General features: G+C 43.2%; 1 protein-coding gene across 1 annotated transcript in view; it reads left to right on the top strand.

Annotated features, from left to right (window-relative positions):
- The first annotated feature begins 2,112 nt into the window (after window positions 1-2,112).
- Window positions 2,113-14,460, top strand: part of RAD23B (RAD23 homolog B, nucleotide excision repair protein) — a 45,130-nt gene continuing 32,782 nt past the window's right edge. Inside the window, exon 1 of the mRNA XM_019966687.2 lies at window positions 2,113-2,323. Coding sequence (XP_019822246.1) covers window positions 2,258-2,323 — 66 coding nt within the window. The 5' untranslated portion in view covers window positions 2,113-2,257. The remainder of the gene's footprint in view (window positions 2,324-14,460) is intronic.

Consider the following 14,460-nt stretch of genomic DNA (forward strand, 5'->3'; position numbering starts at 1 on the left):
TATCCCTTCTCCAGGGGATCTTCCCGACCCAGGAATCGAACCCTGGCCTCCCGCATTCCGGGCGGATTCTTTACCGCCTGAGCTATCAGCTGCTAAGTCACTTCAGTAGTGTCCGACTCTGTTCAACCCCATGGATGGCAGCTCACCAGGCTCCGCCGTCCCTGGGATTCTCCAGGCAAGAACACTGGAGTGGGTTGCCATTTCCTTCTCCAATGCATGAAAGTGGAAAGTGAAAGTGAAGTCGCTCAGTCATGTCTGACTCTTCGCGACCCCATGGACTGCAGCCTGCCAGGCTCCTCCATCCATGGGATTTTCCAGGCAAGAGTACTGGAGTGGGGTGCCATTGAGCTATCAGGGAAGCCCCTAAATGTGCAGCAGGATACGTAATTAAGAGAGAGGAATGCCAGGCACCTAGGAGCATGGACTTTGGAGTCATTCTGCTTAGATTCAGATTCTGGACCTGCCACTTAGCAGGTGGGTGACTCCAGGTACCTAACTCATCATCTCTATACTTCAGTTTTCTTATCTGAATTGGGCGTACTACAAACAGCTATGTACTTATGGGCTACTAACTCTGTGCGTTCCTGGTACAAAGATTTTACATACATTATTCAACACTCCCCTCCAATAATCAATGAAGTTGAGTGCTATTATTATCCCCATTTTACTGATGAGAAACCGAGCGCATTCATGGATTCCAAAAATATTTACTATGCCTGCGTTACACGCCAGGCTTGTTTCTTCGTGCTAGGGGTGCATCACGCAACACAACAAAATCTTTGCCTTTGTGCAGCTTGCCTGTGATTTACTGAAGGGAGAAAGATGATAAACCCAATACATATGTATTAATGGGACGACAGAGGATGAGATGGTTGGATGGCATCACCGACCCGATAGACTTTAGTTTGAGTAAGCTCCGGGAGTTGGTGATGGACAGGGAAGCCCGGCGTGCTGCAGTCCATGGGGTCGCAGAGAGTCGGACACGACTGAGCGACTGAACTGAAGTGCTATAGAAGACACAGCAGGGTAACGGAACTCGGGAAGTTGCCGTTTTAAGTCGGGTATCCAGAGTCGATCTCCCTGAGAAGGCGACATCTGAGCAAAGATTGGAAGTGAGAAGTCGAGCCACCCAGGTATCGAGGAAAAGACTCAGAGCGGAAACAGCAAGGGTGAAGGTAGACTCTCAGGTTGAGAGCATTTGCTGAACATCCACCAACAACGTCTAGTGCAAGCCGAGAGAATAAGATGTAAGAGGTAGGGGCTGTGTATCCAGCTCTAGGAACTTTGACTTTTACTCATGAGACGAGGTGCCATTGGACAGATCTGCCTGGGGAAGTGATATAACTTGATCTTATATTTAGGCGCAAGGTCCATTAACGTGGTCTGGCGCTGAAGTCAGTGATCTCAGGGTAAATGAATCCCAGCATAAGGGTTCAGCCACATAGAAAGCGCCCTGCAAGCGCTGGCCCACTACGCTGGTTGCCCGCGACCCTTTCACTTAAACCTCGCCCCGACCTTCCACCCTCTAGTTCCCTAGTTCCAAGGCTCGCCAGCCACTCTGTCGTGTCTCCACGTAGCGCTTCCCAGGCTACGGATTGCGCAACTCAGGCAACCGGGCGGAGTCTGCACGTAGGCGGAGCGACAGCGGGCGGGAGAAGGCCCCAGAAACAGACGAGACGAGGAAGCCCTGAGCGCCCCCACAACAAGACGCCCACTGACTGCGCCTGCGCACGCGCCATCCAGGCGGCCGGCATTCCAGAGCGGCAATCCACCCCGCCCCAATTCCGGGGCGGAGTTCTTGGCTGCGCCTGCGCACAGCCTCGCCGCACCCTACGCCTGCGCGCTCCGCCAGCCCGGCCCCATCCCCCAGGTTTTTAGGGTGGTGGGGGGAGGGCGCGTCTCGGCGAGTCACGATGATGGCGGCCACCAGCCTGTGGTGAGCTAGCGGATTCTCTGCTGCTTTCGCAGAGCCCCTCGCCCTTCCGACAGACCCACTGGCTGGTAACCGGGCGCGTGAGGAAGCACGGTGGCCCGAGCTCGCGAGGAAGGCCGCAGTCGCGGAGGCAGCGGCGCGGCCGGGGGCCAGGGCTGGGGGAGAGGCCGCTCTGCAGGGCGAATGTGACAAGCCCCCACCCCCACCACCTTCCTCCCGAGTGCGCGAGGAGCGCGGGCGACCCCGGGGCCCCGCCAGGCCACAGACCCCGCCCAGCGGCCAGCACCCGGAGCAGGCCCGGCAGCGGAGCTGCGCGACGGCACCATGCTGGTCACCCTGAAGACCCTCCAGCAGCAGACCTTCAAGATCGACATCGACCCCGACGAGACGGTGAGTGCGGCGGGGCGCGCTGGGCCCGGCCCGGAGCGGGGGCGGTCCGCGCGAGGGGCCGGGAAGGCCTGGGCTGGGGATGGCGCGGCGGGACCGCGTGCGGGGCCTCGACCTCAGCTTCGAGCGGAGCTTGAGCAGGTAGAGCCGCGGTGCACCCGAGAGGGCATGGCGAGCGGAGGGTCTAGGGACCCGGGCGCTTATGAGGCCTGCGGGCTCCGGGCGCGGGTAGGGCCAGGGACCTGGCAGCGTGCGGCCCAACGAACCTTCAGAGTGGGCTGTGAGTTTTGTGGCAGGAGTGAGGGGAAGCAGTGGTCGGACACCGAAGTCCGGGTGGCATATGGCGTGAAGCACACGTTAGCGGGGCACCGGAGACCTCGGCCTGGGCGCTCTCGGTGGAGGGGCCAGAGGGGGAGGGGAGGTCAGGGTGGCCTGGGCGATCGAGCTGGGCTCCCGGGTGTGGGTGCACAGGTTAGGGAGGGAGAGGTAGGCGACGCCACTATACCTGCGTGGACCTGGTTAGGCGCTGAGGTCTTGGAGGTGGTAACTGGAGATAATGAGCCTTAAATAAAATGGTATCAGGTTCCGTCAGCCGCAGAGTGAGTGTGAGGGGTGGTGAAAATGCATTTTTTGCCCTCTTCGCCGCAGAATTGGTGACCCTTTTATTTGCATAAATGTTGAATCGTTTCTCTGCAGTTCTCCCGCCACCCAGCCCACACCCATACGTAGATTGCACTTGGAGGCCTTTTTGGTGGTGAAGGTTGTTGCATTAGAGCCCTTCCAATAAATCCAGGCGCAAACTTAACTCCAGATTAGCAAGTTCCCTGTGTTAGAAGCCTTGAACTTGTGGGATCGGAAGTCTGCACCCAACCCCCAAATAACAGCCTTTCAGAGGAGAAATAAAATAAAAACTCTGAATCTCTTCTGTAAACTCTTGGACGACTCGAACTTCACGTGTTAAATTCTCATGTCATCCTCTGTATTTGTGACTGCAAAAAGCCACTGTGTTGAAATCAGTACAACTTTATGCCAAGATCTAAAAATTGCCATTCAGTGTAAACTTCTTGTGTTCTGGAAGTGTGAGTCTGTACACCTTTGAGGTTGTCACAGTGTTGTATTTACAGCAGCAACTTTCTGCCCGTCTGTATTTTTCAAAATAATTGATTCAATTTTGGTGGATGTCGGGGACCTTCAGTTCAGTCGCTTAGTCGTTTCCGACTCTGCGACCCTATGGACCGCAGCGTACCAGGCCTCCCTGCATCACCAACTCCCGGAGCTTACTTACTCATGTCCGTTGAGTCGGTGATGCCATCCAACCATCTCATCCTCTGTCGTCCCCTTCTCCTTCTGCCTTCAATCTTTCCCAGGATCAGGGTCTTTTCCAGTGAGTCATTTTGCATCAGGTGGCCAAGTATTGGAGTTTCAGCTTCAGCATCAGTCCATCCACTGATATTCAGGACTGATTTCCTTTAGGATGGACTGGTTGGATCTCTTTGCAGCCCAAGGGACTCGAAAGAATCTTCTCCAATACCACACTTTAAAAGCATCAATTCTTCGGCGCTCAGCTTTCTTTATAGTCCAACTCTCACACCCATCCAGGTCTACTTGGTGTTGGTTAATTAAATAAACCTGAGCTCCCATTTGCAGCTCTAACATAATTTGCTATGTACCTGTTTTACAAAGATGTGAAGATTAAATAGTATTTAATTGGTGGTCAGTAAATGGAATTGATTATTAATCAATGGGTACCTTTGAGGGAGGAAGTTTTCTACATCTTGAATTATTTAAAAATGTAGTTCCCAAGCTTTTTGAAATTGTGGCACAAAATGATTTTAGCTCAAGGCACTTAATTATATGTGTAAATATGCTACATGATAAATTCTTAAAAGGTGCAAGAGATACCAAGTTTCAATGAGAAATTCAGTGTCCTCAAAATTGACAACACCTGTGGATCGCTGTTACTAACATCAAATTCTTCCTGAATATTCCTTTACTGCTTATTGTGTACTTATAAGTTAAAGGATGGAGGTGAAAATGCAGCTGTTTAATTAGTTTTCAGCCAAATTTTTCCATAAAATAGCTATTGACTTTAGTTTTTTGTAATGTTGGTGCTGCAGGAACTTTACCAACTGGTATTCACAATTAGTTCCAGAATTATTGAAACCTAAAGGTTTGGGGCGGGGGCAGTGTTTTATATTTCTGGTTTATTGAAGATATGCAGTGACTTTCTACAGCTCCACTGAAACATTTATGTTCTACTAGATTTGTATTGCTCTTTAGGCATTTTATGCATTCATTATTGGCTCATCTTAGAGCCAGTATTGTGTTTGTATAGATAATTAGCTAAGTTGCTATTTTCCAGTTTATTTATATGAATTATAAACATATACTTCTGAAGGTAGATTTTCAGAAAGCTTAGTTACAGAGTTGCTTCTTCAGTTTTTTGTTGCTGTTTGTCCAAGTATAATTGTGCTGCTGTTTATATAAATGTAAAACCTAACATTGTTAGTCTGGGACAAGAAATGAAAACATTTAATCGGGATATTCTGGAACATTTACTTTAAAATGACTTGTGGGTTTTTACTTTAATGGACTTAAATTTCAGAAATGGGGAAAACATTAGAGCTATTTTAATTGCATCTTTATAGTGATTTTTAAATTAACATTTATTTTTAATACCGTATTTGAGAGCATTCCAGTAAGAAAAGACGCAATGAAAATTATATAATTATCGGCAGACTATAAGTATCCTGTTTGTGAAAACTAGATAGCCAAGGATATTAAGAAAATAAATTTAAAATAAAGGGGAAAAAATAGGATTTTAGTGAGACTTTTAGGGAGATTCACATAAAATGAACAGATTTTGGTGTCTGAAACCTATGTGTTGGCCACTCAGAGGTTTGATTTTTTACCTAGAAGTAACTAAGGAACCTTAAATTACTTAAGTAACTTGAAATGGCTGGTGTAGAAACTCTTGTGAGCTTGAGAGGAGTAGGAGCAAAAATGAGTGAAAGAGGACTGAGAGATAAGAGGAATCATGGGAGTGATTCGTTTGCTGAACAAGTAAATGTTCAGTGAGCTTTGACTGGCAGAACCAGAGGAATGCAAGGACACGGGAGACATGGTCTGGGGCTTTTGGGGAGACATATTTACATAGTCTTAGCTCAGTCGGTGGCTATAGCATAGGAGACGGACACAGTAGAAAAAGCAAGATTTGTTTTTAAGGTGCTCTTATTTGCTTTAGTTTTTGAATGTTGAAAGTCCTCCCCTGCCTTTTTGTTTAAAACCAGTGAAACCTTAACATTGCCATTTTGTGCCATTTATTTGACCGTTACCCTTGCACTGCCCTTAGTGTTAACCATTACAAAAATCTTTTTATTATTAGAATAATAATTCATCTCCTCTTATAAAATAACTGGGGGAAAAACAACAGTGAGTTTGAGGCGAGACATTAAGTGCACAAGCTGAAATACTACATAAGTCACAACAAAGCTATGTGTATACATTGGAAGTTTTTGATAAGACAGTTGCTAAAGTACAGTAGTTTTAATTGGTATAGACAGTGTATTTGATCTGTACAGTAATCTGCAAAGAATTATCTCACTTGGTGATACATTCGTGCTGCAAAATACTGCTTGAGTACTAGTTCTGTATATAGGATTTACTAGCCATCATTTTTTAGCACATTGTTCCCATCGTGACTAATTGTATTATAATAGAGTTGTGCTGGAGATAGTGCCTTATTATGGAAGTTTCCTAGATTATTAAAACCTTTAAGTAGTTAACGTATTAAAATACTATATCACAGAGGTAAAACTAAGGTTTCTTGGCATTTTGGTAAAACAAAATACTGGAAGTATCTGGGAAATCTGGCATGGCTTGCATCTGTACTTAGCACACAGGAAACATTTAAGGGAGCTTTCCAGGTGGCTCAGTGGTAGAGAATCCATCTGCCAATGCAGCTGAGCTGGGTTCAGTCTCTGGGTCAGGAAGATCCCCTGGAGAAGGAAATGGCAACCCCTTTCAGTATCCTTGCCTGAGAAGTCCCATGGACAGAGGAGCCTACAGTCCATTGGGTTGCAAAGAGTCGGATATGACTTAGAGACTAAACAACAGCAACAAGAGTTTGGTAAAGATCTTTTGAATGAACTAAATACATTTTTTGGTGAATTGCCAAGTCAGTGATCCCTCAATCTTTGCATGTTAATTTATTTAGTATTGGTTGAATACTTACTAAAAATGTCAGGTTCTGCTCTCATGGTGTGTACGTTATAGTGGGATAAATCAGTTGAAAAACAAGTTTTCAAAACCAGATAATGGTAAGAGTTATGTAGAGAATTGAAATAGGGTGAGGTAATGTGATAGTGCATGACTAGGTGGCTACTTTTAAATGGACTGGTCACAGAAGACCTTTCTAAATAAGGTGACATTTAAACTGAGATCTGAATAATAAGCACTCAGAGATGGGGAGAGTGTTTTCTTTAGGGAAGGACTTTCAAGGGTGTGCATTGGGAATCAAAAAAGGCCTGTTTTGTTGTTCTAGTAGGTGAGGGGAAAGAGAGGTGAGGGATTAGAGTTAGGCAAGAGGCCAGGGCCTGTAGGGCTTTGTAATAAGCTGGAGATTTTCATTGTAAAATAGGAAGCCTTTGGGGGCTTTTAAGCAGAGCAGAAAAAATATTTCTTTTATGATTTGGAAAGGTTACTTTGCTGTCTGGAGAACAGACAGTACGAAGAGCAGTGAGGCTTGCACAACAGTTTCAGGAGTTGAAGTTTTGACTAGGGAAGTAACAGTAGAGATATAAAGAGAATTGGAGGGATTTGAGATATGGTTGGAAGGGAAGAGCTGATGATGGGTTGTAGTGGAGGAAGTTGAGAAATAAAAGATTAAGTAAAGGTTTTAGTTGTATAACTTGTGTGAACACCATGTTCTTTGCTAAGACATGGAGGGTTGAGAGAGGAGCAGGTTTAGGGATTGGGGTGGGAACTCAAAGACTTACATTTAAGACGCCTACTAAACATTTAGGTGGAAATGACAAGGAGATTTGCTATGAATTTTAATTCCAGAGGGAAATTTGGGCTGGGGTTAGAGACATGACAAGCCACATGTATGTTTGACCTCAGTCCATGGGAATGGATGAGATCATCTTGCCTCAACCTTTTTCAGTGCCCATTCTGGACAAAATTGAGCCCAAGAGCCTAAATTACCCGTTAGAGCTACTAGAGTTGAGGAGCCTTGGTGAGAATGGAATGAAATGGGGCTTAGGGCTGAAACCTGGGGTGCTGTTCCATGTGAAGACTGAGTAGTGAAAAGGTCAGGCAGTCAAGGTGCGACCTTTGAAGGAGGAAGAATCCAAGAGAAGAAAAAAGTTTAAAAGATGAGGAAAGGGTCAAGTGTATCTGCTACTTGCAAAAATGTAAGATGAAAACAAGGAACATGACTTGGTTTTGGCAACTTGGAGGTCATAAGTGACCCGGGTGAGTAGTCTCCTTGAAGCGGTGGGGCCAGAAGTTAGATTTGAGTGAATTGAGGAATGCATGGGAGACACATGAAAACAATCGCAATAATTCTGAGTGTCACAGCCTGTGGTAGGCATTGTTAAAAAAAAAAACCAGAATTGTGAAAAATATGTAATAATGTGTGTTTTAAAAAGAATTGGAGACCAGCATGATTAGTAACTTATCTGGGGTCACAGTCAATGGCCTTGGTAGTTTCACTGTCTTTGAATGATGGTCTTGTCCACAGTCTGATCTCCATTCATTAATTGCACATCCGGTGACCTTTCCTTCTACTTAACTCATTTATTCAGACCCAGGAGTGGTGACTAGCTCTTATCATGGCAAGTAACTGGAGCTCTTCCTCTTGTCCACAGTAATCTGTTTTTGGTACCTCACTTTAACGTTCCTCTGTTTCCAGTTCTTAGGAGACTTACAATCCATTTTATCCATACTGCTTTTCTCTGGCCCTCTCCTCGTGTTACTGCTTCCACTTTTGCCCAGCTAAAATAGAGCCAGTGGTTATAATCACTCCCTTGCAAGGGTCAGGTGTGGCATGTCTCTTGAGCCAGGCCGCCTAACTTTCAGTCCTGGCTGTAGCACTTGCCACGTGATGTGACCTTTGGCAAGTTACCCAGTTTTGTGCCTGTTTCCTCATCAGTAAAGTTAAGAATACAGCCACAGAAATACTGCCGTCTCAGGATCGTTTTGAAGGTTATGTGAGTTTGAGAAAATACACAGTATGTTTGGTGACAGTGCTTAACAACATGGTCCCACTCTCACTCCACCTGACAGCCTCTCTTGATTGTGGAGATAGCTTTGTATTGTGGATAGTGCTATCTAAGGCCAGTTCCTTCAGTTTCCCACGACATCCTAAACTCTCATTTATAAAGGACGTCACTCCATTGGGTCTCCTTTTCTTCATCATTGATTTTTCCATTTCTAGAGTTATCTAAACACTCCTTGTTTTAATAAAACCCTCCCTTGTCTCCACATTTGTCTACAGTTCCGTTTCCCCCTCTTCCTTACAGCAGAACTTAAGGGTAGCTCTTGAATCTGTTTGCCTTTTTTTTTTTTTTTAACATCTTGCTCTTTCAAATACATCATACTGTCCCTAAGCTAGAGGAGAGCCTTTCCCCACTTTGTAGTTGCCTTGTGTCTTTGAGTGTGGCATACTTAAATCTGTTTTCTCATGGGTAAAATGGGAGTAATAGTAATTTACCTTCCTCATAGAGTTGGTGTGAAAATCAGATGAGATCATGGATCTGAAAATTTGGGTAAATTGTGAAATCAGAAATCTATGCAATTTTTAGAAAAACAAATCCTGTTTTTTATCAGTTTTCCATTCATTGTGATATGTGTTTTCACTGTCCTTTTTGAACATGGTTTGTGTGAGATATCTTTATTTTCTCAGCTTGATGTAGTCAGCAACTTCAGTGCTGAGAGAAGTATTCTGTCATTTTAGTCCTGGAAATTGAGATTATTTGATAGATAGTATATAAAATTTCTTTTGCTTTTGGAAAGAAATGTTATAAATTTAAACTTGGTATAGAACAGTGAATCCTGCTGAAGGACATCACACGTCTGTTCCCTATAAGTTTGGATAAATACATTCCTTGTATTTGGCTCTCTGACAGCTAATTTTATAGGGGGATGAACTTTATAAACCCTTTAACATATATACCTATTCCAGCAGAGGAAGTAGACCAGCTACAAATGACTAATATGTATGCATAGGTCTTCGATGCTTGAGCAGGTGGATAACAGTTGTTGTCTCTCCCTCTGTCCTGTCCTCTGCATGTCTGGTTGTATTAGGTGGGTGGCTTTATTTGTCGTGTATTAGATCCGTTCTCTGCCTGTATAGGGACTTTAAAATTTACAAGTAACTTGGGAATTTCTGCTTTACTGTCTTCAAAGTCTGTGTCCGTTTAGATCTTGATGAGACCATACTGTTAGGAATGTATTTATAATATTGTAGAATAGATTAAACTGGCATAAATAGATAGGCTTTTTTTATTTAAAAAAAAGACAAAAAGAAAAGAAATTAGTAGCTGCTGTTGGTTACCAGGGGCTTCCCTGGTGGCTCTGACAGTAAAAAGTCTGCCTGCAACGCTGGAGACGCAGACTGGGAAGATTCCCCTGGAGAAGGGAATGGCTGCCCGCTGCAGGATTCTTGCTGGAGAATTCCACGGACAGAGGAGCCTGGAGGGCTATAATCCAACAGCTCTCGGTTGTAGAGTTGAACGCAACTGAGCGACTAACACTTGGAGTACTTTGGCTTTAGGAGCCTAATTATCATAGTTTCTGTTGGGGGAGAATGGATTATGAATTTCAAATTATACTTAAAATAGTAACTTTTAGATCGTAACCCTAATTTGAAAATTATTTTTTCAGTTAAAAAAAAAAAAAGATTGTACCACATTTTTTCTTTCCTTTGGTCCAGTGGGAAGAAGTTTCCTGCTGCATTAATGTCAGTTGACATCTTCATAATCAGTTCTGTTTTTAGAATTACCTGAAACCCGCTTTGTGGGAAGGATTCAGGAAATACTCTCGGATGCCTGCACTAGTCTCCCAAATGGAAGGATACCGCCCAGGGAACCAAAAAGGAAAAGTTTTGCCCATAAACTGTATGGAATCCTTTTGTAAACAGATTTTGCTTTAGGTCTCTGTTTCCTTTTGCTAATGGGGGCTTCACTGGTGGCTCAGATGGTAAAGAATCTGCCTGCAATGTGGGAGACCCAGGTTCGATCCCCAGATTGGGAAGATACCCTGGAGAAGGGAATGGCAACCCATTCCAGTACTCTTTTCTGAGAATTCCATGGACAGAGGAGCCTGGCAGGCTACAGTTCATGGGGTTGCAAAGAGTCAGACTTGACTAAGTGACTAACACATACATAATGGTTAATGGCTAAAACTTACTTGCTGTTACTAATTTTTTAATTTGCTAGGCTATGTAGTGTTCGAACTATCCAGAATTTTCAGCTTTAATGAGATCTCATAAATTGCAGTGTATTCTTGTATAATATTAGTAATGGTTGGAAGAGGGTACCATGAGGTGTTTTTTCTTTTAAACTACTTACATTTCCCCTCATTACTAAAAACAATCGAGACTTGTTATAGTAAGTAAAGTGTATAAAGAGCAAAAGGCTTTAGGCCCCTGGTCTAAGTAACCATTGTTGAATTCTGTATATGCTGCTTGTCTTTTTTTTTTTTTTTTTTTTCAGAAAAATGTGTGCATATAATACATAAAAACAACAACACTATGTATTTAAAAATCCATTGCTTTTGTCCTTAAGGTGAAGGTGAAGACGCTCAGTCGTGTCTGACTCTCTGCGACCCTGTGGACTGTAGCCTACAAGGCTTCTCCGTCCATGGGATTCTCAAGGCAAGAATACTGGAGTGGTTTACCATTAACTTCTCCAGGGGATCTTCCCTACCCAGGGATCGAACCCGGGTCTCCCGCATTGGAGGCAGACGCTTTAACCTCTGAGCCACCAGAGGAGCCCTTTGTCCTTAAAGATAATTGTAAATATTTCTTCCAGTCATTTTAATGTACATGCATTCTGTTAATTTCTTTATATAGTCACTGTTCTTATTGAATTGTTTAACAATACAGCTGTATGCATGAGCAATAATGTATTTTACCATTTCACCGTTGATGGATATTTAGGGTTGTTTGCAGTATTACAATAAGTAGTGTACTACACATATTTCGTTCATGTATCTTTGAAGTATTTCTGTGAACATCCCTTTAGTATTGATTCTTAGAGGTGGAATTTTTGGGTCAAAGGATGGCAGATTGCCTCAAAAATGCCTGCATCAGTGTTCACAAATCTCAACAGTATTTGTTGTTTTCAAATACTAAGTCTGTCTGAATAACCAGCCAGGATTCAAATAGAGATCTAACACAGAGTAAATGAGTTAAATATTGTGAGGCTCTTTGTACACTGCCTGACACATGGTAAGTATGTAGCACCCATGAACTAAGTGATGTGTAGGAAGACTGACTTGTAAAACATTATACTACTATGGAGATAAGATTTAAAAGACATTACTTTTATATCTGAAACATACAACTTTAATTCATGGAAATAACTACTTTTAATGGTGGTTGGCCTGAACTAAGATAGTGTCATGGGATACAATATAGCGTTCACATTTTTCAATGTGATAAGTTAGATGATAAGTTGGAACCACTGGATTTAATGTGAGGAATATTGGAGAAGTGAGAGACAACTACCTCAGAACAGAATGGGATGAAAAGGATAACTGATCTGCTTTTGTGTTGGCCTTTTTCAATAAATTATTATGATTGTCTCCTTTTGGGTAAAAAAAGCAATGTTAGCTATGTCTAGTAGGTGTTGAGTATGTTTTTCTTTTAAAATGCACAATTTCATAAAAGAGAAGTATGTGGCTAGGGAAAAAAACGATTTATTGAGTCTTAACCATATTCTGTCTCTAATCAGTGATAAACTAACATCCTTTATCTAGGGGGAAATAAGCAGCAAAATGAATATCCCTGCTTCAGCCAGGAGAAACTTGTTGTTTACTCTGATCGTAGTGCTTAGTATTAGGCCCATCTTTTGAGATGACTTAGTGGAAACATTGACACGGGGCTCAGCACAGTTTAGTTCAATTGCTCAGTCATGTCTTACTCTTTATGACCCCATGGACTGCAGCATGCCAGGCTTTCCTGTCCTTCACTGACTCCCAGAGCTTGCTCAAACTCCTGTCCATCGAGTTGGTGATGCCATCCAACCATCTCTTCCTCTGTCATCCCCTTCTCCTGCCTTCTCTTTCCCAGCATCAGGGTCTTTCCCAATGAGTCAGTTCTTTGCATCAGGTGGCCAAAGTATTGGAGCTTCAATTTCAGCATCAGCCCTTTCAGTGAATCTTTAGGACTGCTTTCTTTTAGGATGGACTGCTTTGCTTTGCTTTCTTTGCACTCCAAGGGACTTTCAAGAGTCTTTTCCAACACCACAGTTCAAAAGCATCAATTCTTCAGCACTCAGCTTTCTTTATGGTCCAACTTTCACATTCATGCATGACTGTTAGAAAAACCATAGCATTGACTAAATGGACCTTTGTTGGCAAAGTAATGTCTCTGCTTTTTAATATTCTATCTAGGTTGATCATAGCTTTTCTTTCAAGGAGCAAGTGTCTATTAATTTCATGGCTGCAGTCACCATCTGCAGTGATTTTGGAGCCCAAGACAACTACAGTCTCTTCAACTCTTCCCATTGTCTCCCCATCTATTTGCCATGAAGTGATGGGACCGGATGCCATGATCTTAGTTTTTTGAATGTTAGCTTTTAAGCCAGGTTTTTCACTCTTCCTCTTTCACTTTCATCAAGAGGCTCTTTATTTCCTCTTCACTTTCTGCCTTAAGAGTGGTGTCGCCTGCATATCTGAGATTATTGATATTTCTCCTGGCAGTCTTGATTCCAGCTTGTACTTCAACCAACCCAACATTTCACACAATGTACTCTGCATATCAGTTAAATAAGCAGAGTGACAATATACAGCCTTGCCATACTTCTTTTCCTATTTGGAACCAGTCTGTTGTTCCATGTCCAGTTCTAACTGTTGCCTCTTGACCTGCACACAGATTTCTCAGGAGGCAGGTAAGGTGGTCTGGTATTCCCATCTCTTGAAGAATTTTCCACATTTTGTTGTGATCCACACAGTCAAAGGCTTTAGTGTAGTCAGTGAAGCAACAGTAGATGTTTTTCTGGAATTCTCTTGCTTTTTCTATGGTCTGATGGATGTTGGATCCATTAATTTGATCTCTGGTTCCTCTGCCTTTTCTAAAACCAGCTTGAACATCTGGAAGTTCATGGTTCCCGTACTTTTGAAGCTTGGCTTGGAGAATTTTGAACATTACTTAACTAGTGTGTGAGATGAGTGCAATTGTGTGGTAGTTTGAGCATTCTTTGGCATTGCCTTTCTTTGGGATTGGAATGAAAACTGACCTTTTCCAGTCCTGTGGCCACTGCTGAGTTTTCCAAATTTGCTGGCATATTGAGGGCAGCACTTTCACAGCATCATCTTTTAGGATTTGAAGTAGCTCAGTTGGAATTCTATCACCTCCACTGGCTTTGTTCATAATGATGCTTCCTAAGGCCCACTTGACTTCACATTCCAGGATATCTGGCTCTAGGTGAGTGATCACACCATCGTGATTATCTGGGTCATGATGATTTTTTTGTATAGTTCTGTGTATTCTTGCCACCTCTTCTTAATATCTTCTGCTTCTGTTAGGTCCATACCATTTCTGTCCTTTATTGAGCCCATCTTTGCATGAAATGTTCCCTTGGTATCTCTGATTTTCTTGACGAGTTCTCAAGTCTCTCCCATTCTGTTCTCTATTTCTTTTCATTGATCACTGCGGAAGGTTTTCTTATCTCTCCTTGCTATTCTTTAGAACTCTGCATTCAGATGGATATATCTTTCCTTTTCTCCTTTGCCTTTTGCTTCTCTTCTTTTCTCAGCTATTTGTAAGGCCTCCTCAGACATTTTGCCTTTTTGAATTTCTTTTTCTTGGGGATGGTTTTAATCACAAGCCTCCTGTACAATGTTGCGATCCTCCATCCACAGTTCTTCAGGCACCCTATCAGATCTAATCCCTTGTATCTGTCACTTCCACT

Source organism: Bos indicus, chromosome 8 (genome assembly GCF_029378745.1).
Source record: "Bos indicus isolate NIAB-ARS_2022 breed Sahiwal x Tharparkar chromosome 8, NIAB-ARS_B.indTharparkar_mat_pri_1.0, whole genome shotgun sequence".
Taxonomy (NCBI): domain Eukaryota; kingdom Metazoa; phylum Chordata; class Mammalia; order Artiodactyla; family Bovidae; genus Bos; species Bos indicus.